This window comes from Andrena cerasifolii, chromosome 10, assembly GCF_050908995.1.
Source record: "Andrena cerasifolii isolate SP2316 chromosome 10, iyAndCera1_principal, whole genome shotgun sequence".
Lineage (NCBI taxonomy): Eukaryota > Metazoa > Arthropoda > Insecta > Hymenoptera > Andrenidae > Andrena > Andrena cerasifolii.
This window is the reverse complement of record NC_135127.1, coordinates 11,923,333-11,951,167: the sequence shown is the minus strand read 5'-3', so window position 1 is coordinate 11,951,167 and position 27,835 is coordinate 11,923,333. Positions and strand designations below refer to the sequence as shown.

Genomic DNA, 27,835 nt, shown 5'->3' with positions numbered 1-27,835 from the left:
TCCGTAGAAAGATGGCGACAGAACACGATGGACGAAATCGGACAGACGGGAACGAGGATGTAACTAACAATAAGAAAGTTATCCTGCCAATACGGCGAACGGTGTTGGCGTCCACGATACCACGCCATACCACACCATACCACACTGACCGGCTCGGCTTGGTTCGGCTCGGCTCGGCACGGCGCGTGTAATTTCGAGTCGTACTCATACCCTGACAAGGTGTGTCGGCCTGTAGCTGTACCCTGTACCATGGGTTCCCAACGTGCTTCGCACATCGGCACCTTCCTCCTTCCATCTCGCGCGCTGGACTCTGGACCTTGTCCTCTATCGTCATCGGCTAACCATGCACATACCTATAACATTTTTTATCATACCCCTAGGAGTACGTTCAATGCTTGACGTTTCTTACAAAAGTGCCGAGGCATCGCACTGCGAATAGACGCAAGGGAAACTTGGAAAAAGTTTAATGTCCTCTTTCCGCCTGGGGGTGTAAGGGTTTCGCGGGGAAAGAATTATTTGAGAATCCCTGATCTAGTGGCGAGTTGGCGCGTGGGACGGACAGAACTGCCGTCTGGTGTCTAGTGCGCGTTATTGCTCAACCGAACTCGTCTCCCAGTGCGAGAGAGACGTTCGAACGGTTCGGATCGTGGTGTTGATCTGTGTCCAACGCAAGGTGTGCATCGTAAATATTACATCGCATCTCGTATTGTCCCGTCTCGTCTCTTCTCATCTGCTCTCCCCTCCCCTCATCTCATCTCGTCTCGTCTCGCGGTGTCGGATCGAATTCTTTTCCAGTTATCAGGCGTTGCTGTTGCCGCCACCCTTGAACAAGCGGCAAGCAGGATCGACGCCCCAGCATCCCCGGTCCAGAGAGTGGTCTCCGCATAATTTGCAAGCTCTGTCGACGGAATAAATTCTTCGTGACAATTTTTACAATTAATCGATCCTTGTGACGGTTTACTTTGGCAAGAAAGGAAGATCGTTTGTCGCGTGGTGGCGTGTGTAACAGTGTATGTTGTACCCAGCATCTTGTCGGAGAGCGTGTTCGCTGATTTACTCGTGAAATCGATCAACTTGATTCGCGTAGTGCGCGGTCACGTCAAGTCAGATACGAGCTTCTTTCCGCGTGTGTGAGAATCAGGAATTTACGGAGATTCTTCCTGGAATAATTACGCATCCTCCACACAAGGTACATTCCCATCCTTTTCAAATAAATATATCTGACTAATAAGTCTTCCTACGATATTCCACCCGCTGTCAGAAGCACTACTCGCGTACTCCCTATCTTTCGTTTGTTCGTTCTTTTTCTCCTGACAGTGCAGTAAATGTGCGTACTTGGGTATGTAGGTACCTACTTGGAAAGGCGCGGGTGCCGGTGCACGTAACTCCCTGCATAACAGATTTCGTGCACGTCTTATGAAATCGAAAAGGCGACAGGTGAAGTCGTGGACGTGTAACGAGGAAGCAACTTGGATCTCGTATGGCTATCAGCTTTCCACGGGGACGTCATTACTGCTTGTATCTACAAATAAACGTCCCATCGCGGTCAATTCTTAAATGATTGAATAATTACGCGCGGTTGTTTAATTAATTTGGACAGCGTGTTCGCCACTGATTGCGTGCCATTCGGTGTAGTCATAGATTCGGTACATACTTGTAAATAGCAGAATCGCTGGAATGATTATCATCGGCATCTCCACCTAGATACGATTCGCGAGGTAGTTGCATCGAAATTTGACCGACAGGAATTCGGTTGCCAGCTGAGATAAAAGCCGACTCTCTTGAAAACTGTGAAAGTCATTTAGGCGCTCTCGTGCCTCGCGCCTCGTGTCTCGTGCCCCCGGCCAGTTTCGTCCGACCTACAAACATATTTTCCCAGCAAATTACCCTAGGCTACCTAGTTATGTATGTAGGTATAAGAGTGGAGTCGAGGAAGTGAGCCAGCCAATGCCTCGGCGTACTTTCGATTTTTCGATTCGACGTGGACACGGACGTGGACGCGTACCTTCGCTCCCCTGGCATTCGTCGATCCACGTGGCAGCATCGAAACGAGAAAGCCGCGAAAGGCCTACGCAGATTCTTCGGATCGCGTCGTACCGTCTATAACCACTCTGACCTCTAACGGTACTTGCGTACATTTCTTTTCTTCTCGGCTTCCTCTCGATCGATGGTAATCGGCTCTACTAAAGGGGAAGGAAACGAACCGAGGCGTTTTATCGTTTTATGTAAGGCAAACGGAAAGGGAATTCGTCGAGCTGCTTGAACAGCAATTTGCGCTTTGGTGGTGCGACACACGCGCGCTTGCACATAAGTGACAGTAGTAAGACGTAAGCGGCAAGGTGCATAAATCGACACGCGTAACTGGCGCGACACTTCTTTCGAGCTTTGGCGTTCACATCGACACGGGTCCTTTGATGTCGAGCTAAATGAATTTCTGTCGTCGATGCTCTTGTCGCTTTGAGCAGTAATTTTCCCTGTGCAATGGGAAAGGGGGATTTTTGCCGGGAAGCAAGTACATATTATCATGTAGGTACATACATCCAGATTCGCAAGCAAACCAGATGCGCTGGTAATTAATTAGGGCCGCCTGGATCGATTGTGGAATATTAAGTGGTAAGGTGGTAAAATGGCCGTCCCCGTCGAGGCGTCGACCTCTCGGCGCTAGCATTTTCGTCGTAGTTTCCGGTCACACTGTCGAAAGCTCTACTTTCCGAGGCGGTCAGTGACGCGCGCGCGCGCGTTCCTTTCGACCGCGGAGGTGGAGGCGCGATAGAACGTCAGTTCCGAGGACCATACACCTCCTTATCTTCAGACTTGAGTGAAAAGATGGCAGATTTTCGTGGCATCGAGGAACGCATACGTACGGGGTTGAAAGAGTTGAGTCTTGTATCGTTTCTGGCTCGGCACTCGCGGAGTGGCACGGTTGACCAACAAGACCATGTCGGCGCGGCGCGGCACGTTGGTCCCAATCGTCAACCGCCGTGACGAAAGTTCTTCTTCGGGAAGACAGAAACTCTGGCTTCTAGGAACAGTTGCAACATCGAGATCGATAAGGGGACATAATGTACATAGCTCGGCGAATCTTTCCACGTGCAATTCCTCGGAGTCTGCGATATGTAATTATTCGAATAACGATGCTAGTATTCTGCCCTCATTATTCTCGTCGGCCTGGCCAGCCTTCGTCTCTACAAGTAGCTCGTGGAATTTACCCGATAGAACATTGCTTTTTCCCCACGTTGCGTCGCGGTCACTTACGGTCGTGGGACGCGTAAACATTTCGATGCAAGTTTGTGCCGCGACGACGAATCTGCCGCCACTCGGAGGGCCTTGGTATTTTCTCTTCCATTTACCGACAGATCGTTCCTTCTACTCGACACTCGTAAATAGCGCTTTCTTCATAACGAGCTGGAGCATTCTCGCGCGTGCACTCCCTATACCTACGACAGTTTCACTTTCCACCATTTTCGCAAACGGCTACTCGCGCAAGCTGTTTCAGCGTATCTGAGCATCCCTTTGTCGAAGAAATAGGCGAGCTTACTTTTCTTGGCTAAAGCCTGCGACAGCAAAGAGAAACGTTTACCTAAAAGTAGTGCGAAAGAAATATTTATTCCCACTCGGTTGGGTATGAGTGTAAGAACACTTCGATTCCGAAATTTCCGCTTAAAGTTTACCTTCGGGTGGATCGGTGAATGTTTTCGATGCTCGGTCGAGTCGTCCTCGTGATTATGCAAAATTCCACACGGTGTCTGGCAAAACTTGCAGAACAGCAGCCGCTGGAAGCAGAGTTTTTCCCGTTCGACACTGGCGTATTTGCATTGTAAATCCTGCCCCTTGGTTAAGTTGCGCGAATATCCTACACGTAATCTGATGCCTGAAGAACGTCATTAATTCGAATAGGATGTAATAGAAAAAGTTGCTTCGATTTTGCAGCGTGGCGATCGCGTACGTCGACGGACGTTGACGGTGACGGCCAAGCATTCTCGGTGGAGAGAACGAGGGGAAAGGATGCATCGGCGTTGAGAATCGGAAACATCTAGACGCGAAACCATTCCTCGAACCTGTAAACCTGTCGACGGGGATGACATCGACAACGGCGCGGATCGTACCCACCGAAATGGAGAACAAGGCCGATCCGAAACAGAGGGAGAAGATCAAAAAGATGTTCAGCTGGAGCGACGGACTCACCGCGTAAGTAAACGTCCAATCTTACGTCGTTCCGTTCTGGCTTCGTAGCTACAGATTCCGCAGACTACTTAAGTAGTTCACTTCTAATTCGACTACATATATCAACGTCTCACGAAGAGGCATATCGTTTGCTAGATCGTACAGTTGTCGGCGATTAAATTGGCTAAAATGTCACACAGCGGTTTTTTTTTTTAAATTTTCATTAGGGATTAAAATCAACAAATTGTGAACTCTTGGTTCCGAAAAAAGAGAGTTTATTAACCAGATTTTTTCATGTATCATTAAAGGGAGATAAAAAAATATAGATTAAACAATTCAAATTAGCAATACAATCTTATCCACGATTCGAAAAGATTCGATAAAGTTTTATTTACTAATAAACAAAAATGAGAACCAAAAATAATAAATCACGGATTTGACTTTCTTCAATATTTTTTAATGCTATTAGGTTCTATCATTATACATTAAATTGATATTTTAGACGTTTCTGGTAGTAGTAAACTCGGTAGACATTCCAAATTTTCAGGCATTGTAAAGTTGTAGGTATTTCAGTCATTCTGATGTGTCAAAAATTCGCCTGCTTTATGTTCTCCGCTATTGCCAAGTGCCAGTTAAAGGTTTTACGTAAAAAACTACTTAGATAAGCAGAATCTTTTCAAATTAGCTCCAAATATTGTTCTACTAAAGTTTTCATCAAACTTTGTCAGAAAGAAGATAGAAAAAACAGGTTTTGGTCGCAATTCAGGTATTTGATATTTTAGCAAATTTAATCCCCAACAAAAGAAGCAAAAAAAGACAAAAATCGGTTGAGAATTGATGGAGATACGGAATTTTGTCGACAAAAAGTCACTTAAAGTCGGGTATAGTTATGTGTGAGTTGCGATTAAAGTGAGCAGTGACTAACACCAATACGGCTAGACGTAAAGAAACTTGGAAAAGTCGGTGGAAGGTACGAGGCAAATGTTGCAAGAGCTTCCTCGCGATGCTGATACCTACGTATGTGGACTTGCTTGAACGCCGCGCCGGAGTTCGCAATGGCGCGTGAAAGTGGCCACTTTCTGGCCAGTCGTCAACTACCAACCAGCTCCGTGCAGAGTGCAACGCGGTGAATAAACCCGTCTCGGAGCTTTTTTATTTTTTTAGTCAAATTTTTTAGTTCGCCCGTTTCCCCTTCATTCGACCCTCATTCATTCTCTGTTCAGCTGCATTTTCATACGTATTTCCTTATCTAGCCTAACCTTGGTGCAAACTTGCTTCTTACAATACGATCGATCGGTATACTTTTTAGTTTTTCGTCGTCATGGTTGTCGTTTTACGTTTTGAAACGCGAGCGTAATCATCAATTTTCTGGTCACATCTTGACGCAACATTTCAGAACGCTCGGAGCTGTATTTTCTTTCGCTCATTGGAAACGCGAAAATTTAAAGCTGATCTTTCTCGTTATCTCGCGTACCGATTCTTTAGACTTTGCTTTAGCGCAGCGGTAGCTCGAAAGATGGCACCACTTTTGCCATTCCGATTGCACGACGCGCGCGCATATTAGCATAATTCCTCACCAGTCTCGTTAGCATGGAAACGCACCGCGACTAATAATCGTTAAGGAGCACGGATTGCGTGACATCGCAAATATCACCGCGTTACATAAATACAATTTAATACGCGTGTAGCTGGTCGTTACTTACTTAGCAAAATTGCAAATTCTGCAATTACGTGGCTTGCGTGGCTACACTGATTCAAATAGAAAGATTGACAATATCAAGTACTTAGAATCTAGGGTGGGACACTTCCCACTACTATTGACTAGTGAGATACATATTAAGTACACTTTTAATGCACATACATACTTATTTTTCCACGCTTCGCAACTTCCCTGTTCCCTGAAACTTGTTTATTTTAACGCCTGGATAGTTTGACATACTTTCCTATTTCTCTGCCACTGACGCTACATGCATGGTCGCCGAAATACGAGAAGTAGGTTAGCTTCGCGAGGCGGTAAAGTCAACGCGTCCCGAAAGCCTGCGAGAGCCCACTGCCAGACAATCGGCCTGAAAGATAAGTCGTGGGAAAGTAAACAAGCGAGCCTCGCCTCGGTGGGGTCGCAAAGACGTAAAGAGTGTGCATGTCGCTCTTCGCAGTTCACACCTCTCACTCTAATCCCATTGACGCCATTGAACACGATGATGCAGGATATATGTTACGTAGTCTAAACTCTAAAGGGTAGCGCCGCCCCGCGACGTTCTTTATAAACTCGATCGACGACAACTCCGGCCACTCTTACTGCCTAAACATAACCAAATCTGACTGAATTTACAACCCGCAGCGGCTAATCCCGACACTTGAAACATCTTTACTTCAACCTATCTCTATAATCTACGCTCTACAGAGTCGGTACGTGTAATTAACGCGGCATTTAAAATCAGCTTAATGCTCCTCGGTTGAAATTCTAAATCATGGCTACCACATGCCAAAGCAGAATGATCGAGTTGCAGTTAACGAAAAAAAACATAACGAAGATTGATGATTCGGCATCGTGAATGAGAAATGCAAATAATGTCGGAAGAAGAAGCGCGCGTGCGTCCACCTTGTCCACCTTATACACCTTATAGAGGAGATATTATTGGTAAGATCATTTGCATCATATAAATGTCGGCGTCGCGTCGTGACTCGATCTTACAATCAGCTTCAAAACAGACGTTGCTCAACGAATACATACATATAAGTATGCATATGATTGCTTCTTAGTAATGCAATTACCTAGGAAGAAAAAGATGTTTGCCCGTGCATAAGCTTTTTTTCTGTGCTTCGCCGTTTCCTTGATGCGATTCCTCTCGTAGCTTCGTCTCGTCTCGGTAACGTTTCGAGCTTTTCATTCTTGCCTGTCAGAGGACGGTTTCACTTGGCGTACAAGGGTACGAAAGCTAAGTAAGTAGTTGCCCGTCTCACGCAATCGTCGGGATGGTCAATTGGTCGCGCAACCACGTATTTTCACGTATCTTCAGGTATCTTCTGTATACCTACGTAGGTATACATGCCTGCCTACTATCCACTTTATGACGTTTGAATGGTCGTTGTCTTGTGGTGGGATTTACGTAAGACAGCAGCTGGACTGACCGCTTTCACGTCTCTATCCTATGTACCTTTGGCCGCACTTAACTATCCCATTCGATAGTCCTGTGACGATTTCTCGAGCCTGACCGGCTGTTTCAGGGTTAACCCTTCGTTGACACACCTCCTTTTCCGATTAACTTTGCCACACTGGGTGGCTCACACCCATAACAATTTTTGAACGACTGCTATTCTTATCCAAAGCATCCAATCGTTATGAAAAAAATCATGGATCAATTTCAAGGTTCCTAGAATGTATTGCAATAGATTTTTTATTGAAGTTTTATCACAGTTTTTCTGGAGAAATTCTAGATTGCCATGTGTCGAGAAAAAACGAAGGAAATCTTCAAAAAATTGTAACTGTTACAAATTTCAATATTACAAGCTACAAATCTACATACTTGTTGTTTAGATACAATATTTTGAGAGAAAAAAATAGTCTGTAAGTCGGCTTTGGAAAATACGTACTTATTTTGCATATAGAAGGTAGGCTATTTCGGTAATTGAAAAAACAGAGATTTTCATATAAACGTTTTACTTTTGTACAAGAAATGAGGCCACGACATCTGGGACACGGATTTTGATGAATCTCATATATGTTGTAGTGTAAGGTTTCCGAAATATTAATAAAAAAAGTTGTTTCTAAGCCGTGTAGGCGACGTATTTTCTTTTAAATTAAATGTAATGTCCACTAGAAACTAATTGTACAATTAAAAAATGTACCTGTGGCCATACATCTTTTATTAGATGTGCATGGTGTCGTGAATTTTATCGTTTCATTTGTTTTTACGATAAATGTCATATTTTAGAATTTAAAAAAATAGTAATTTATCTTTTGAGGAATAAAACAATAAAAATTCATTTATAGAAAAAAAATGATCCCAGTGAGAATCGCGAACCGGTGAAAAAGTTCCGGTACGAGACCTGCCCTTTACACGCGCCGCTATCCATCATTACAATAAACTTCGCTATCGCTTCTGTTTGTCAAAACGCATGAACATCTTTTTTTACTAATATTTCGGAAACTCTGGGGTAGTGGACCCAACATGCGAGACATATATTGGCCTACTACACCTACGCTACAAAATATACGAGATTCATAAAAATCCGTGTCCCAGATGTCGCGGCCTCCCCTTGTTAGACGGCACGCGGTGCGGCGGGTGCCGGGTAAGCGACGAAGAAATTTCGTCTCGGCACGAAGGGGAGACGTGACGGCGACGCGCCGCGCGGTCGATGAGTAGGTACACGCGCACCGAGCCAGACTTTCGCTTTTACTTGACAAGTCCACGAAGGTAGCTGACACTAGCTCCGCGAGACCTTGCAAAGACCTTCCCCTCCGCCTTCGGTTAACCCGCTAACAGAGTAAGAGTACGAGCAAGAATAAGAACAGGAATAAGAATCAGATTTGCCTACGGGCCACGAATACTGAGCGAACCTCGGCGAGTCGTTCGATCTGACCGCTTCGCGTGGTTAGGCACCCAAGCGAGTACATCGCGCGACGACTCTCGATCGCTGAACAGGACCGCTGAAGTACTGGTGTTTTTCACGCGTCGTTGGTATTTTTATGCGAGCAGTCTCGAGCCCGTATGTAGACAATAATAATTATGTAAAATGGCGCGGTTCAATCGATCGTTGTCGCGTCCGAACTATGGTCCGAAAGTATTTAGCCGGCAAGAATTTTTATCGATGGTACGCGATACGATGCGATGCGTTCGGCCGAGTGGAGGCCACCGGTGCTCGCGCGTCGTATGATCCTCAAGATCAAAAAGCACCGAATCGCTTTCACTTTTTCGAGATAGTCGCGTGATGGGAAATATCGACGGCGCGGCCTTCTCCTTTCTATCTCTCCATTCTCAACATCCCTCCGCACGAATCATCCGACAACTCCAGCTTTCCTCCTGACTTCCCTTAACCTTTAGAGGGCCGGGATTTTTTTTTATTGAAATTGTAAATTTTATTTACTTAAAATTTACTATTATTATTATTATTATTATTATTATTATTATTATTATTATTATTATTATTATTATTATTATTATTATTATTATTATTACTATTATTACTATTATTATTATTATTATTATTACTATTATTATTATTATTATTATTATTATTATTATTATTATTATTATTATTATTATTATTATTATTATTATTATTATTATTATTAAGGGGTATAACCCTTTAAATACAATTATTACAAACATAAGAAGAAATAAGAAAAACTTACTACTAGGTTACAAGTCGTTGCACTTCACGTTGATTACGCTTACAAATATATACGCGTATAGAAAGTGTAAAAAGTATTGTAGAAATTTATGCGTATCCAAATTCTTAGGTGGCCACTACGGTGGTCAGCCAGCCCGGCTTTCTAAGGGTTAAGAGAAATTGTCTATAAGACTGTTGTTATTATTAGTTTTATAACGGAAGGAATTCTGTTGAACAGTCAGCTTACGCAACATCGAGATCGCTGAAGCGGCGGACAAATCGGTTTCGGTAGGCACTGGTAGAATCGTTCTTGAACACGTAATTGGTCTGCCGATTTGCAACTCTCTCGCTCGGAGGTGTCGATCATTCGTAGGATCCGTTGCTGCAATTTTCGCAAGAAAAAGATTCATAATTTCCTGTTATTTAATCAAGCTCCCATTACGTCAGAGACCGTATCCGAGTTACGCAAGGCTGGGGAAAGTGCAGGCCGTCTTGACCACTGTTACGGTTGCTATTTATCGGCCTGGAATGAAATTCTTTGCCGATCACCGCCGACGATCCTCTCGATCCACCCCACTGGCCGCAGCTACGCTAACAGTCCGACCAAATAGACCAAGAACCAAACATAAAGCTTCGCTGAAAGCCAAGGCCCAGGCTGGATTTTATCCAAATACAACATTCGTCCTTCTGCCTTTAAACAGCCTACTCTCGCATCCCCTGCCTTGCTGCGAGATGACTAAACCCACCGTTTTCCACCGCAGCGAGCACTGAAAAGCACGGTACGGATGAAATTGCGATCCAAGTAGCGCGTGCCCACGTATCTCGCAGCCGTACGCGAGCTGGCGAATTTAATCGTCAGCTACGGACGATCGATACGGAGATTAGCCTCGTTACGTAACCCCGCGTAGCTTCAGGATTCCTGCGATTGCGTTCCGAAGCCACGCAAAGTACATGCATACTAAGAGCACGCGCGGAGAAGTCGCGAAAAAGTGGTAAAGACGGCCACGGGGACTTTGCAATTATAATAATCCTCGAGTCGTTACAGGCTGTGCCCATTCGTCATCCGCTCGGACGCCGCGCCGCGAGGTTTCCTTTCCACGTCCCGGCGAGAATGAAAAAATAACCCTGAATCTCGACGCATCCATTAGCCACGAGCTGGTCCCGACGAGTTACCCCTAAAGATTTACCATCCCGACGCTTCCGCTGTCGGAGGGCGCGAAAAGAGCCCGCTGTTGGAAGCCAAGATCCCCGTCAGTCGCGCTTTATTATCGGCGACGGAAACGGAATAGCAATGCCGGAAACAAGTGGCCCACCCACGAGACGAGCTGCTCGCAGAATATCGCAGTGCGAGCGCCGAGGATACGCGAAGGGAAATGCGCGGAAGGGAAGATGACGGACTGAAAATCGAGCGAGCGAACGACTGAAACGCGACCAGCGAGTAGGAAAGCGTCGGCGGGGGAGGGGGCGAGGACACGAGGCCGCGGAGATGCTGAAAATAGCGGCGGTTCCAGCAAGAGCACGCGCTTTAAAACGACAAAGCATGACGCTGGAAGGACGACAGGTGGAGGGAAGGTGGTCCGACGACAGAAGAAAGGGAACCAGTCTATCGGACGAGGACAGATTGGTTCGGTCGAGGAACGCAGGGACAGAGGGGGCAGGTGAGAGAGAAAGACGTGGGCCAATCTGGACTCGACTCGACTCAAGTCGACTCAACTCGACTCGACTCGAGTGGATCCGCGGGCTTGATTCTACTGGCTTCTGACCGCTTCAGTCTCCCGCGAGGACTTGAAAGCAGCAGAGAACAAGAGGATCTCGCCACCAGCGAACCTCCGTGCGCGCGAGCGAGCCGGTACGTCCTGCCGAGGGTCACTCTGCCGAAGGGACTGTGGAAAATTAACGCGTGCTCGCTGTGTTCGCGGCGGTTTTCCCCACCGGTTGGTTCTGTTCTACGCGGGACGAAAGACGCGTGCTCGATCCACTGGAAGACCGATGTCATCGGTCAAGCGTGAACCCTCGATGACGCGCGTGCCTTGCCAGGATTACACTTAGAGGACGCGTCTGCATACATGTGTCAGCCTGGAATTCGCACGAAGGAACATAGCTACACCGACAGGATTTCACGAGCTTTCACGAGATTTCGACGTAAAGGTACGCGCTGCGAAGCTGCGATTTGCGGGATTAATCATTACTTTCATGCGTGCCTACCTATTTCCACTTAGTCCCGTCTTGAAGGCAACGCTCTCGGGAACAGTGGACGCACTACTCTGTAAGCGATCCAGATTTCAGAGCAATTGCCATTCCACCGCGGTTTCGTGTAATTAAGTTAACTTCGAGTGCTCGGAGCTAACAGAGGGAACTTACTGACGGAGCCGATGGCACCGAATTAAACGCGATTTTATCCGCGTCCGCGGTGACTCAGCTTCGGTGGAATCTTTTCGTCGGACGAGCCGAATAGAAAGCGACTGACCGGAGGAGTTGCAGCATTTTGAGAATCGTGGAATGCCCGCGGAGTGAAATCGAAACGACGCGTTCCCAGGCCGTTCCGCGTAGGCATATAATACGCAGGCACGTATGTAGGTATGTACCTATTCCTCGTCAATATTCCCCTCGGTTAGTAGATGAACGCCGTGAGATATTGGTCACGGTTTCTCGACTCTTAATCGGTAGAGAGTCCGGAAGACGGATCTTCCCCGAGCGAGATTGAATTTCACTTTATCTTCGGGCGAAATTCGGCAAAGAAGTTGCTGGCCCTGTGTACGCCGTTCTTTTCGTCAGACGTAGAATGCGTTTCGGTGGTGGGTCGGCTAGGTCTAGCTCTACGTAGCGCGAAGAGCGCAACAGCGTGACTCTCGCTGCCTCGTTACGAATCGTGAGACGAAATGTGGAAAAGGTTAATTATCTGCGTTGTTCCTGAAGAAATGGTGTACACGGCTGAACGGCCGCGACGCGAGACATCCGGGGAAATATAGAATGCACTTTCTCAACGGTAGAAAAGAAAATGCGAGTGATCGTGCGATGGCCTGCGAGCAGAGAAACAGTCTTTGGTCCCGTTCCCCGTGGCGTCGTCACATTTATCCCCGCTGTGGTCCAAGCGACGATCCTCTTTGTACAATTTCGTACGCCTTTTCACAGGGCTCGCTTCGATTCGGCACGGATCTCACGGGCGCGGAGTGCAGGGAGTACGTAGCCGCGCGAGACACCAGAAGGAGAACGAAAGCAGCCGCGCTCCTTCGATTTGCAAACGGTGAATCTCCGCAGATTCCCGGGAGAAGGAATTTCGCGCGATCCACGTAACGATTAGTCGCGATCCGTAACGGTTCTAGAAAGTAAAACGCAGCCGAGCAGGCAGCTTAGGCAGCCAGTACGATCGCCGCGTACGATGGTAAAAGTCAATGACAGCTCGCTGAAAATACCGAAGCGAAACGGCAATCGGTAGGCTACCTTGGTTAGCTCCTCGGACCACGTTCGTATGCCCCTGCGTTGTGTAATTTCGTGTGTTATTGTAAACGTAATCCCCGACGAAAATCGCGCGGCTTGCTCGCGTAACCGCGAATTTCGAGCGATTGTGCAACGAGCTAGCGAGAAAACCAGCCGATTGGAAGTTAGATTTATCGCGGCAGCGGGGACGAAAGTTCGCGACAGGACACGAGTACGTGTACTGCACAGCTGTCCGTCGTGCAAAGGCGCGCAAGTACCGTCGAGGACCCAGTTTCTGATCAGAACCCAATTCCTGATCAGTTTAGGAAAATCAACCAAATAATAAGCTTATTATGATAATACAAATTTATTCCAACAAATTACTAAATAATTGTAAAGTATTTTGATATTTAGACGCAAAATTTGATAGCTCGTAGTAAAACGTGCGAAGGTGGTCAGAAACTGCTCCCTTTGCACTTTTCACTTTCAAAGTTAAATTATAAAATAATTATTATTGTGTCTTGTAACTTTTGTCTTTTTTTAATACCAAATTAAAGATAAAACACAGGTTTACTAATATAACAAAAAATCGTTTGAACTTGGTTAAGTTTTCCCTTTACACGTTTAAAAACCCGCGGTAGTTACTCTTAAGTGATCAGGAACTGGGTCCTCGACGGTAGGTGCGAGTAGACTTGGCCCAGCTGTTTATGCTCGCGTGGCAAAGTATCGTAAAAGTTTACGCCACCGTCCCCGTCTTGCTACATCCCAGCCACTCGGTTTCGTTAATACCGAAGCTAATTATTAATCGCTTAGGCTAATAGGTGCCGACTTATTCGGCACAATCAAAATTCAATCTCAGTCGCCTCCATCAGAGCGAGCAGGGTATGCACAGCTACGTACAGCCTTTCTCCGTCAAAGTGTATTCGTTCTGCGTAGAAAAAGCGTAGCTTCGCTGTAACAGTTTCATACTCGGCAATTTTCTGGGGCATCGCATAGTACGTATCTATTATTTACCTATTCGCGTGTTGAAAGATCGCTCGCAGTCGCCGCGCCTCTCGCTGCTCGTTAAAAACTGCCAGGGATCGCAGCGTGGAAACGAACGAAAGCTGGTGGATTTCGCGCGCTACGTCACCGTCAAGTAGTAAAATCCGCAACGGTGCTCGACGATCCACCACTTTCCTTGACGAGACCGCTGGTCACGATCAGCCTGTGGATTGCGAAGCCGCGAAAAGAAATGCTCGATCTGGCGATTTTCATAAGTGTGTCAGCTGGTTGCGAGGCAAATATACCCACTCTATGTACACACCAACATTGTACCATTCAATCGTCGTGATCCATGAAACACGTACGTCTCGCGACAATCCCAAAAGATGCGGAATATGTCGTGGTTTAGTTTTGGTCGTTTAATTGATTACAGCTGAAGAAAGGGTGGCTGTCTGGCACTCTCGAGATCCGTAGATCGTTTCGTTTCGCATTGGTGTGTAGGTTGATAGATAGGGGAGACTCGAGCTAGTTGATACAGGCGCAGGTTGATACAGAGGAATTATCTCGGCACCGTATATATGTAGCTCCATTTATTGAAAGGGATTTATGAAGATTGTTGATCAATTCTTTCCTACGATCCAGCGTACGTGGGTGAACATTGACGTTAGCAATCGTTTTTTTAAACTGTTTTCGTTTATATAGAGAAAAAGTAAATAGTTGTGTTCACTTTCCAATCCGTCTTCAGACGATATAGAGAATTTTGTAATCAGAATTAATTTCGCATCGCATTTAGTCTTTTGAACGTGAGGTAATTACGTTTTGCTATTTTGCTTGTATGCTCTACATTGTTTTATGGATATGTTTGTACGTAATGACTTCCTCTGGGGTAAGTGGATACGTTTTCTCTGGGACATGTTGATAGAATTTTCCCCGACTACCTTTAATTCAATTTTTTCATTTTATTTCTGGGAAAATGGTTCGAAATTGTATCAAAAAGACAAATCGTGGCGAAAAATCGTAAGATGCTTTTGAAAAAGCATGTGCCGCGATAGAAAAGACTTAATAGTATTAAGGCAAAGCGCAAAAATATACAATACTGACAAAATGAGTTTATTAAGATATAGTAACAAAAAGAAGGAGACAAAATATAAATAACTATGTTTTTCTATGTTTGTTCAAAAATCCGATTGGTGTTTAGAATATGTCTTTGATTTTTAGCCAATATTGTTGGAAAGGAATTTAGATTAAAATTATATTTAAATATAAATTATTCCCCGCAGCGGGGCAAATCGACACATTTTTCCTTCGTCCAAATAACATTTTTCAATTCATTTTGTACGTATGTTCTCAAGTTTTCGTTTACCACATATTAAAGAGGAAGGCCCAAAGTATATTTTGGCATATCTGTTATTAAGTAATTAATTCATACAAAAATGAAAAAAAAAAATTGGAAACTGAATAACCCATCAACTAGCCCCGGTCTCCCCTACCCACCTAGACCACGCGCGCGTCATTCAGAACGAGGCGACTAATCGTGACGCAAAGTGCAAACCGAGCAGTCCAAGGTCGCGTGGACGTGAGACACTGGGGGTCAAAGTACACCTCGATCTTGAGAGGAGAGTTCCGCCACGAGGTGCAGCATCACCTTCATTTTTTTTCACCGACCGATCACGTGATTCGCGCTTCTCTTTCTCCTTGCAAGCAGACCGGCGCGGCTCATCGGCATACACTCTGATCCTCGCGCCCTGAAAAACACGAGCAAAAACATGTTTGCTCCGCGGATGGATCGCGTGGAAGCTTGGCTCAAAGATACTCTTGCGTAACTGCTGGGGAAAAAAGGCATCTTTGCATCGCATTCCACCTAGCACCTGACCTAACGATTCGTCTACGGTTTACGGCTTACAGTCCACTTGCGTGTGCGCAAACATCGGAGAGAGAAAGAAAGGGAAAGACGACGGCGACGCACAAGTTGATTGTCCAACGCTCCCGATCACCATGTGAGTCACGGTCGAAATCTATGCCGTCCGATTGCACGCTGCCGATTGAAATCGAGTCAAGGTTAAAGCTTCGTCTACGTCTTGTGCGCATCGGTTAATGGAAAAGGATCCTTACTTTTTCCAAGAGAACCACCACCTCGCTGTGCTCGCAAACATCCTGCGAAAGCAAACGGAGCGGAAATTACTTGGACAAGTTGCATTCTGTGGTTGAATAAGACCACGAAGGGCTGTGCGCTGTGCACGGTGTCTGGACAATCGTCGCATCAAGGTCAATCGTTATAGGACGTAAAACACGTATTGTATCTATGTACGTGCGATTAATCGAGAGTCAAGGCGCGTAACCAAGCACATCGTCGTACGTGTTTTCGGATCATTGCCGTATCGTGACTCGTCTTATTCTTAGATAACGTTTCACATTTCTTACGCCATCATTCGTTACATCTACTGCTCGATAAGAATACTTTGGGAATCAGAAGGGAATAAGAAACAGGAGATAGAAGGTGTGCAGTGGTTTTGAATAATGATTTCGTGACTTTCAGCGGCGAGATATCACGATTCAAGTTATTATAATTTCGCGCATCTCGAAGACGTGATTCTCACTCCGAAAGAAATCAAGCAACTTTTGTATTTTTTGTTTTCCTGTGTGTTTCTAACACACAGGATGGCGTTTCAAGCATTTCGCTTATATTGCCCAACGAACGATAGTCATTTTTCCTTCTTCCCTCCTCTCTCCTTCGGGTCCCAGCAGCAGCGACGCACCGGGAGACAGGTGATGGTCACCCATCTTTCCCCAGTACGCCGCCCGTGATGTTTAACTTCGGTGATCTTACGGGAACCGGTGTTTCCATCACGGCTATGGCCGCTGGTAGAAATCGAGCAATTGTATTGTATTTTTGTTTTCCTGTGTGTTTCTAACACACAGGATGGCGTTTCAAGCATTTCGCTTATGTTGCCCAACGAACGATAGTCATTTTTCCTTCTTCCCTCCTCTCTCTCCTTCGGGTCCCAGCAGCAGCGACGCACCGGGAGACAGGTGATGGTCACCCATCTTTCCCCAGTACGCCGCCCGTGATGTTTAACTTCGGTGATCTTACGGGAACCGGTGTTTCCATCACGGCCATGGCCGCTGGTAGAAATCGAGCAAACAAACTGGGAATGAGAATCGGCCCTACGGATATCATTGCGACGAAAATACCGATCGCAGTGCTGGCGTTAAACTCTAGTTTCAGCGGCTCGCATCAGTCACGGTGTTTAATTAAGCTTTAAGGGGGTATCCTGGTCTGGCGCGCCAGTTTCATGACCATTTTTCAGAATTTTTTATGGGCAATGGAAGTAAGTGTACTGCGCAAAGTTTTTCCTGAAAAGTTAATCGCCCTTTCAACTAAATTTGCAATTTTTTTTGCCGTGAAAAAATTAGTATGACATGTCTGTACGAAGACATGAAAATTGTGGGCTTTGCCATGATTCTGTCCTTCGTAGGCATCTGAAAGAAAACAAATGATTAATGAAAAATTTGATTCAGTACGAATTTGGTTATCGTCTGGATCAAGATTATTCGTTGAAATTAATGTTTCATAAAATGGCGCCATGTTGAACAGAAAAGTCCGCCAGAAAAAATGAACTTAATTGTTCGATATAGCTTCATTTTGTTAAAAATGAATTCAATGAATAATCTAGACGATAAGTCTTTTTTTAGATGCCATATTGACAGTGTAAAAAATGAATTAAAACAAATTGCAGAAATTCTTTTTACTTTTTTTTTGTATAATACAAGAGTAGCTTAATAAATAGCGAAAAGATTTATTTTATTATATTTTGTATTTACTGAGAAAAAAATATTTACAAATAGCTTAGAAAGGGAGAACGCCATAATAGAGATATTTGCATGGAAATTATTAAAAATTTCATAGTGGCCGTGGCGTTTTAGTGGGTAGAAATCCCACAGCTACCCCAGCGCTCGCGGCGAATTCCCTTCTGGAGACGTCAGGGTGCCTTTTGACGATATCTTCACGTTAAAAAAAAAAGAAATTTTTTTAGAAATTCTTTTTTTTTAGAAATTCTTTCTGTTAACTTGGGAAAATCTTCAAAGGCACCCCGACTCCTCCAGAAGGGAATTCCCCGCGGGCGCCGGGGTAGTTATGTGATATTTACCCACTAAACCCCACGGCCACTATGAAATTTTTAATAATTTCCACGTAAATATCTCTATTATTAAAGCCCATCGACAGAATCGCTAGGACACCTATTTACTTATTTTCGACACAGATCCATCGTGCCAAGGCTCGTTAAAATCGATGTCTACCACATGGTGTCCTCCTCTTGTTAGTTTCTCGACCGATCAAAGTAGAATGACCCCTTAATCGCAGTCCACCGTTTTCTTCCTTGGAGCGATTCGACTGACTGGCGGAGCTATCGAACCTCCCGACCACTCGCTTGTCTCCAACGTTCTCCAGAAGCTGAGTTTTCAAGCTCGCTCTTTCCTAACTCTCCAGCGAGATCCTTCCCCATGATTCGCGTTAATCACGGACGAGTCGAAACGAAAGCTCGTCCAAGGCGAACTGCAGTTTCTTTCTTTTCTAATTACCGCTGCCTAACTGATCAGATGATATCGTTGCGCCGACGGTTGCGCGGCTCCGATGCATTTACGAAATGACCGAATCTGTGCGGTAACACCTACCTGCCTACTGTTAGCCGCGTTTGTTAGTCGCGTAACAGCAGCGACGCTCGAGGGCTCGCGTTTCGCATTCGAAATCGCGTGTCTTTCGCGAGAAGAAGAACGGTTCGATCGTTGGAAGAGAGGTGGAGAGGCGCGAAATTGGGAGGGAATTGGGGTGTCGGCCATGGCCCAGAAACCGGAGGCTCTTTCCACTTTCCACGCGCGTTCTCGCGGCACATCCTCCTCTGGAATGCCGACTTGCGCAATTCGCGTCCGAGTTGTTTTAAGCCGGCCGCGCCGCCACGTCAATTTTCGAATACTAATTGCAAGTGCGTGCGCGGTTACGCGCGCTGATCGGACCTTGACAGAACAACAGCCATCGCCCCGTCGAGACGGATCAGAGGGGGTGTACGTAGCTGGATAGCCACTTAAGTAGTTTGAACCGAGGTTGCGTCAGTCGTAACGCGACAACGATGCGTGTCGCTTCGGTTCGGAACCAGCCGCACAGCAGATTAAGGGGGGAGCCTGGTGTAACTAAATGAAAATCGAGGCATTCTTCGGGAATTTTTTTTAAAGAAAGTATTTGATAGATCTTTCTGAAACTTTCAGGATATTGTATTAACAGGTTAAGGTATATAACAAAAAAATTTTATTAAAAAAGAGCGGCAAATAACAAAGTTATGCCCAGCCCGTTGGCGACGCAATTACTGCACTGCGGGCAACGTAGCGTCTTTTGGTTTCGTCTGAAACCAAAAATCGAACAATTTTCTTTTAGTTTATGAGTGTACGCACAGAATGAAGAAATTTGAAACTTAAAAGATGCAAAATGAACAAATGGCGGCCTCTTGAATAAAAAGTTCACTGTTTCCAACGAAATTTTGCCTTAAATGTCTAAAGAAAAGTTATTTATTTAAACAATATCATTGCACTAATAACTTAGTACTATGAAGAAAATGTTCACAAATATCCGTGCACGAGGCCAAGTCGATTGGTTGAATATTTTTTTAGTTACATTGCCCGCAAAGTGTAAAACTGTCGTTTCGAGAAAAACGCATTTCAAGTTTTGTGGTAGCCTGGCGCTCCGTAGCAAAACCGGCTATATCCGCTTTAATTTTTCGAATTTCGTTTTGCGGCTTTGGGAACATATTGTCGTGATGTTCAACTATTGATTTATGAAAAAAAAAAATCGATTTCTTCGATCCGTTACACCAGGCTCCCCCCTTAAGTGATCCAACCGTGAATTAGTTGAGGCAGCTCGAAGCCTGACTATAGCGGGCGTTATCTACTTACGCCTCCGACCACCGAATAACGCGTTACCACTTCGCGCTTGCCACGGAAATCCCTACCGGCAGAATTAATGTTCCCCAGGATACAGAATGGAAATCCTTGCTGCAATCGCAAACAACGCACCGAATCGCGTAGTAGACGAATACCTACCTAAGCAGAATAACCGTGAGCCTCCAGAATTGTCGGTTCGCGATCGTTCACGAGAACGGAGAAGAGATTGTCCTGGAACCCGTAGAACCGTCTTCGTTGCCATGACTTTCTTCCAGGGGCCGATATCCATTATCCACTCAGGCGTTACGAAACGGTGTCTCTTGGCTTTTCTCTGTACTTCCTAATACGTTCCGAAGCAGCCTCCTCGGACCGCCGCGACCGTATCTTTCACACGCGACGGTGGAAATGTCAAGAAAACGAGGAATTAAGGAGAAACGTTTGCACGGCCTTGGGAGGCTCGTAACGATACGTTTCCCAGCGTCCGCCCGCACCAGCGGTGCGATCTCTGCTCGCTGCTTATGGTCGCACGGCGCGTGTGCGTGCGAAGCGAGTATACGTAGAGGTAGACACACATGTACGTCGACAGGTTGCCCAATGATCCGGGCGGCGGGGAGCCGTGAGTCGGCGAAAAGAAAGCGGTTTTCTTACGTAAGCGCACATGCCGACGCGCTGGGTCTTTCTAAACACCCTCCGTCTACGACCATCGCGAGGGTCCTGGCGCATCCAACTACATGTCCCGCGATTCAATGCGATCTCGACCTTTCGAGCTTATTCTTCGCCCGATCGACTTGGACGTGACGGACCCTGGTGGTACAAGTAATTCGACCTTGATCATTTTCGTCACTCCATCGCTCGCATTTCATAACGCTTTCGGGATTTGTAACTCGCTTGCGAATTGCTCGCGGCTCGTTGACCCTGACTCACATGAGTAATAATCGGTCCCAAGTTGGCTTCAACTGGGCCGCTAGTCGATGGCACATCGATCGCGTCGCGAACTATTCGAAGGACTGGTGATCACGGGTGAGCTTTTGCTGCTTCAGTGACGGGACCAGTGGAGGCGGTGAGGATTCGGTGAATGCAAACGCCCCCGAAAGCATGCAGAATAACACGAGCAACGCGCTAGACGCGACGATGCCGCCGAGCCCGGTTCTGGCAACGCCAGGCTTGAACAACCCCGCGTGGAACCGACAGCAAGCGGTCAGCGTCAGGCATGCGTTCAAAACCTACGGAAGCAGTAAGAACCCGAATCACGTGATCCAGAATCTCAGCATGACTGTGGCGAAAGGATCTATGTGAGTAGTCTCGATGAAATGAAATTGGGTAACAGGTAATCTAGCACTAGTGTAAGCAATGCTTGTCCTGGGTAGATACGGCCTGCTCGGTGCCAGCGGCTGCGGCAAAACCACCCTGCTCTCTTGCATCGTCGGGCGAAGAAGATTAAACTCAGGCGAGATCTGGGTGCTCGGTGGTAAGCCCGGCACAAAAGGCTCCGGTGTTCCAGGGAAGAGAGTCGGCTATATGCCGCAGGAGATAGCGCTCTACGGAGAATTTACGATCCGAGAAACCATGATGTACTTCGGCTGGATATTTGGCATGTGCACCAACGAAATCACGGACAGGCTGCGATTTCTCCTGCAGTTCCTCGACCTGCCCTCGCAGAATCGGCTGGTGAAGAATCTCAGGTCAGCTTTGCCGCCGTTTAAAACGACCTCGCGTTCTCTTGCTAATCCTCCGGAATGAAACGAATTATTGGTTGCAGCGGTGGACAACAGCGACGCGTCTCCTTCGCAGTCGCCCTGATGCACGATCCCGAGCTTCTGATCCTTGACGAACCAACCGTAGGCGTAGATCCGCTGCTACGACAGAGGTAAGTTGGCACCTTCGCCGCTCCCAGCAATTTTCACCCCAATCCTTGCTCGGTTACGCGGCGCAAATTCGTATTACGAAATAACGAGGCTCGGCTGCTTTCCTATTCGACCACCAAAGGAATGTCGGCAACCACCGACAAATAGGTATACGTAGCTGCCAACTAGCTGCCAGCAAGTTGGAGCCAAGCTGGAGCATGGATAATCTCGCGTTAAGGGGGTATACCCGTTTGAACCCTCGGAAAATGTATACATTTTGTGGATTTTTTTACAAGTCAACGGTTTGATGCAGATTTCCCGTTTTTTAACTATGTTTACATAGTATTATGAACTACTTATAAAAAAAGTTTCAGTTAAAAAACTGTTGTTTTTCGGAAGTTACGGATACATGTCCGAAAGTCTCTCGATTTTAGACGGCTAAACGGTGACCCTAAAAACTCGCGCTACGTTCAACCAATTTACTTCAAATTTTGCATGCAGAATCATAATAAGATTCCACATCGTCCAACGAAGGCGATTTTGAAAATTTTGAAAAATAAAGAAATGGTGAGAGATCAAAGGTAAAGTTAAATTTTTCTAAGAGAAAAATCCACCTTTTTCCTTTATAAATAATAAACGGGGAATCGAAATAAAAAAAGCCTTCGTTGGACGATGCAGAATCTTATTATGATTCTGCATGCAAAATTGGAAGTAAATTGGTTGAACGTAGCGCGAGTTTTTAGGGCCACCGTTTAGCCGTCTAAAATCGAGAGACTTTCGGACATGTATCCGTAACTTCCGAAAAACAATAGTTTTTTAACTGAAACTTTTTTTATAAGTAGTTTATAATACTATGTAAACATAGTTAAAAAACGGGAAATCTGCATCAAACCGTTGACTTGTAAAAAAATCCACAAAATGTATACATTTTCCGAGGGTTCAAACGGGTATACCCCCTTAAGGGGGAACACCACTGTGACGGCCGGAAAAGTAAGCCATTTTTAAGATTTTTTTTAAGAATAATTTACAGTTTTCATAGAAAAATTTTATTGCTTGTCTTTAGTACGTTGTCTTAGGAGGCTGTACTAAAAATAAATTGAAAAATATTCATCAATTTTAATATATTAATTAATCTTCTAGACTCCCCCATGCAAGCTGGTCGAATGTGTAACTATGGAACAGCAAGTCAATTTTTTTTTTTTTTATAAACTATATTAGTGGAGTTTGGGTTGTACGCACGGATTCTTTGATTGAAAACAATTTTTTTCCAAATACCCTCGAAAAACTGTCTACCTTATTCGCGGATTTTCGAAACTTTTCTTCTAAAGCCATTTTTACAAAAATAATTTGTTTAAGAAATCGGCACGTACAACGTAAAACTACACTCATATAGTTTATAAAAGAAAAATGAAATTTGATTTCGGACCTGCTGTTCCACAACCGACCAGCTCGCGTAGGGGGTCTAGAAAATTAATTAATACATTAATATTTATGGATGTTTTTCTATTTATTTTTTTATGCAGTCTCTTAAGACAGCGTACTAAAGGTAGGTAGTACAAATTTTCTATGAAAACTGTAAATTATTCCTGAAAAAAAATCTTAAAAATGGCTTACTTTTCCGGCCGTCACAGCGGTGTTCCTACTTCAGGGTTTAGCCTGCCGTTTCCGTCACGATGAATCGGTGCCCGAAGGAAGATTGCCTGTTTCGCTGAAAAAGTTTGCTCGATTCGCGACTAACCACTAACACTCCTAACCCAGACCAGGTCGGGAGCCGAGCTCGCCTGCATCAGATGCCCGAGCGTCGACGAGCAGGAGGCTTAATTAGCCACGAGAAAGTTTCGCGACGCGATTCTGCTCCTGCGTTCCGAAGGGAGCGAGTCGCTTTCTTACGATTTTCCTCGCGATTCTGCCTTGTACTCGACCTCACCACAACTTTCACATACTCAAGCATCTATGTACCTGTGTTACAGTATCTGGAACCACTTGGTGCAAATTACCAAAGACGGAAACAAAACCGTCATCATCACTACGCACTACATCGAGGAAGCCCGCCAAGCGCACACGGTACGATGCGATTCTTACGTAACAGATCCTGTGCAGCGTACAGTGTAGAAAATCGAATTCTCCAGCGGATAAGTAGCGCATAGTGCACCTCGTTTTCCCTTTACATAGTTCTTCTTGCTCGTCTTTTATTTGTCGAGCGTGCGTTGGGAGAATGCGACAGCAAAATTATCACGATCACCGCCACGGCCGTTTAGCTGATTCACTTCACTTGAGTATATTACGTCTCAAGCACATTACAAACATGTTTGTTTCTCCTACGTCCCTTGATTACCGTTCTTACGCTCTTGACACATTGTCCAGCCGACTGGACAAGTTTATTGTTACGTGTTACGGGGCTCGCTTCGTTAGAGGAAACGCGACTTCTCTGCGAAACGCGATCCACCGACGGCCTTCGGGTGGATTCAAGAAAATCCTATCTAGCAGACGCGTCTAGGAATGTCCCGCCAGGAACACTCGACAAACGGTGAACGAGTTTAATATCGCGCGAGGAAATCCATTTGGTACCTCGGTTATGCATAATTGGCATCTCTTCGTTCAGATGGAAATTGCTTGGAATCGTGTTGAGCTGCTTCTTATCAAGGATTTCCAGAGTAGAAATCTACCTAGCCTCGGTGTACCTATTGTATTTCCGGCGAGATCCAATCCCTGAGCTGTGATTCTCTGTCGGCAGATCGGCTTAATGAGGAGCGGACGGTTATTGGCCGAGGAGTCTCCCAGAGCACTTTTGACCATGTACAATTGCGCGTCCCTCGAGGACGTTTTCCTGAAGCTGTCGAGGAAGCAGGGGCAGTATGCTCAGCCACCGACCGAATTGAACATTTCCAACAACATTAGTCTGGTAAGAGGTTCATGAAACAGTTGGGCTTCGTACTCGTCGCGTGGCGTGTCCTCTGTTCGTGTCCAAAACTCTATGCCACAAATATTCAAGCAAGAAGGCTAACGTTTTCAACGCGTAACTTGTGTTAAGGCTTCCCTGAATTGGGGGAAGAAGAACGAGCCTGTGTACGTGACGGAGGAATCGGGCGTGGTGGGGCTCAACTTCCACCAAAGCAAAGAGGTGCTGATTCACGATTCAACCAACAGCATTGCGAACCACTACGATGTAAGACCACTGAAAAGCTTTTCATGTACCTATGCCACTGACTTTGTACTCGAATAAATCTAACCGATTTTTTCCGCGGCAGCTGAACGGGAAAGCTATGGCAGGCACCAAGATCGGCTCCACGCTCGAATGCAACTGCGGTGGTGACTTCTCCGACTGTTACAAGATAACGAACACAGGCAAAATGAAAGCGCTTCTACAGAAGAACTTTTTACGTATGTGGAGGAACGTTGGGTAGGTTTTTGGTTATCGCGTTAGTATCGTATAATATGATAGGCTGCTACAGGCATGTGTGTATGTACAAACTGCGAGAAATAACATAGTGCCCTGTTCTGCGCGTAGAGTAATGCTCTTCATCTTCGCGCTGCCAGTGATGCAGGTGATTCTGTTCTGTTTGGCGATCGGAAGGGACCCAACGGGGTTGAAGTTGGCGATTGTAAACCACGAAATGTTCTACGAAAACATGTCGTGCCCGGTAACGGAGGACTGCAATTTCTCGCACCTGAGTTGCCGGTACTTGAACTTCCTGGACAACGAGACCATGGTGAAGGTACGGCCTGGCCTCTTCTCCCTCCAATCACGTCGCGTCACATCTCATATTCATTCAGGCTATGACCCACAGGTCTATTACCCAGATCCTGACGCAGCGATGGACGCTGTCCGTAAAGGAGATGCCTGGGGAACGCTCTACTTCACCGAAAACTTCACGGACGCTCTTGTCGCGAGAATGTCCCTAGGAACGCACGCTGACAACGAGACCCTGGACCAAAGCGAGATCAGGGTCTGGCTGGACATGTCCAGTGAGTTTCCATTCCCTGTAATCTTTGACTAGGCGCATCCCTTGGATTGTTTAGGCGTTTACGAGCCTCGTTCCTCGTTGCAGATCAGCAAGTGGGTCTTATGCTAGCCAGGAATCTTCAGTATTCGTACAGGGACTTTGCCAAAGATCTTTTATCAGCCTGCCATCAGAACACGAAGCTAGCCGACGTGCCGATTCAGTTTAAGGATCCAATATATGGCACTAACGAGCCCAGTTTCACCGACTTTGTTGCGCCAGGTGTAATCTTGACGTAAGCAACAATCAATTTCCCCTTGGTGATTCTCCGTCGCTGACCAATCGAATAAACAGAAAGCACTTTTCTTCTACAGCATTGTCTTCTTCCTGGCGGTGGCTCTTACGTCGTCCGTTCTAATTATTGAAAGAATGGAGGGTCTTTTGGATAGAAGCTGGGTGGCTGGCGTCTCACCGGGCGAAATTCTCTTTTCGCACGTAATCACCCAGTTTGTAGTGATGTGCGGGCAAACTGCATTGGTGTTAATCTTCATGATTCTAGTGTTTGGCGTGGAATGCAAGGGAGAAATCGGCTGGGTGATCGTGTTGACGATACTTCAAGGTCTGTGCGGCATGTGCTTCGGTGAGTTGACTGTCGCCGCGCCGGAACAAACACCTCTATAGAAGTCGGACTGATCGCATTCAAACTCACATTCTTATTAACATACTAATCAGGAGAACTTCTCTTTCAGGGTTCGTGATTTCGGCGATCTGCGAACTTGAAAGGAATGCAATCCAATTGGCCCTAGGCAGTTTCTATCCGACGCTCTTGTTAAGTGGTACGTGATGCGCTTTTATATTCATTTAGAACTTGGTATCGATTGCGTATTCCATTTTATCCCACCTTGTGTGTTGAATTTCAGGCGTCATTTGGCCAGTAGAAGGTATGCCAACATTCTTGCGGTACATATCGCAGGGTCTTCCGTTGACGATGGCAACGACGTCGCTGCGTTCCATGCTTACTCGCGGCTGGGACATCTCGGAGCCGGACGTCTACGACGGTTTTATTTCCACCATCATTTGGATAGTCGTGTTTCTCACGATAAGCATAATGGTGCTAAAGTTCAAGCGTGGGTAAAGATACGGCTGTCGTAAATCGTTGTTGTCGATATGCGAAAGCAGAAAGAAGAGAATACGAGAATGAAGGAAGGAATGAAGGAATGAAGGAAGAAAGGAACGAAGGAAAGAAAGAAAGAAAGAAAGAAAGAAAAAAAAGAAAGGAAGGAAGGAAGGGAAGAAACAACGAAAGAAAAAATATTGGGTTGGCTGAGAATCTCGTGGTCAAGCACCGATGCAGAACTCAAAGCGAGAAGGCGGGGGTGTTGTTTCGGTGATTTTCATACGTCAACGTTCAGATATGTGATGCTCCTTAGTGTGCGCATAATGTGCAAATGCTAATGCATGAATAATAATGCGAGACGTGTCTGTGATCCTTAAGGATTTGTTTTCGATCTCCCGCAGCTCCTACTCCTGCTCCGCTATCTTTATCTTCTCCTTTACCCTCTCAACTCTTTCTTTGTTTGTTTTTCCTTGAATCGAAAATCTGGTAATACAATAGTATGATAACGCGTATCCTCGGAGAGATAGGCAAGTACTCGTCGTCTCGCTTCAATTTCGCAGGAGTACCTTGCAGTACCGTCCGCGATTTCCTCTTTTTATTCGAATTTTAAAGATATTATCCAGAGGAATTGGAGGATCGAGACGGTTTGTATTTGTATTCGGTACAATATGCCCAGATGAATTTCTCCCGAGTATACCTCTACATATAATAATAGGGTTGTGAATAAAAAATTGATAGGTTGATGAATGGTTGATTAGATATTTAGGACGGTCTTACTTGCCCATGACTTATTAATTGTGCGCTTTATTTACGATTTAACTTTTATCGATCAGAAACGAGACGGATAAACAACTCGCCTCTCTACATATGTATTGCGAAGTGGTAACGCGATCCATGTCCCACGCTAACGTAACCGTAAGGCGTAACGTAAACTATACTTGACAATAAAGCGTTTACGAAATTTTGCACGATAGAAAATTTCGATCGACACACAGTTGAAGCGTTACGTTCAATACGCGCCAGTGTGCAATATAAATTTAGGGATACTGATTACCTACTGATATGTACCATATTGTAGTATATGAAAAACCATAGTGGTAACG

At 45.6% G+C, this 27,835-nt stretch overlaps 1 protein-coding gene and 1 long non-coding RNA gene across 2 annotated transcripts; one reads left to right on the top strand and one right to left on the bottom strand.

The window, feature by feature from the left end:
• The first annotated feature begins 792 nt into the window (after positions 1 to 792).
• On the top strand, positions 793 to 27,815 carry Snu (ABC-type transporter snustorr). Its single transcript, XM_076822225.1, has 15 exons — positions 793 to 1,189; positions 3,931 to 4,188; positions 20,871 to 21,122; positions 21,198 to 21,512; positions 21,590 to 21,697; positions 23,645 to 23,738; positions 24,409 to 24,576; positions 24,706 to 24,840; positions 24,923 to 25,074; positions 25,183 to 25,390; positions 25,463 to 25,640; positions 25,724 to 25,910; positions 25,990 to 26,255; positions 26,365 to 26,451; positions 26,536 to 27,815. Exons 2-15 carry the CDS (start codon positions 4,079 to 4,081, stop codon positions 26,748 to 26,750), a joined length of 2,475 nt encoding a protein of 824 aa, XP_076678340.1. The 5' UTR covers positions 793 to 1,189; positions 3,931 to 4,078; the 3' UTR covers positions 26,751 to 27,815.
• On the bottom strand, positions 1,184 to 7,392 carry LOC143374275 (uncharacterized). The gene is made up of 4 exons (XR_013086634.1): positions 6,940 to 7,392; positions 2,006 to 2,180; positions 1,655 to 1,859; positions 1,184 to 1,522 (listed from the first exon to the last, which is right to left on the bottom strand). It is a non-coding gene; the product is annotated as an uncharacterized LOC143374275 (long non-coding RNA).
• Positions 27,816 to 27,835: the final 20 nt, after the last annotated feature.

Coding starts and splice junctions, on each gene's coding strand:
- Snu (XM_076822225.1), top strand. CDS start 4,079: ATGACATCGACAACGGCGCGGATCGTACCCACCGAAATGGAGAACAAG. Junction 24,841..24,922: donor GCATTGCGAACCACTACGAT/GTAAGACCACTG, acceptor TTTCCGCGGCAG/CTGAACGGGAAAGCTATGGC. Junction 25,641..25,723: donor GGTCTGGCTGGACATGTCCA/GTGAGTTTCCAT, acceptor TCCTCGTTGCAG/ATCAGCAAGTGGGTCTTATG.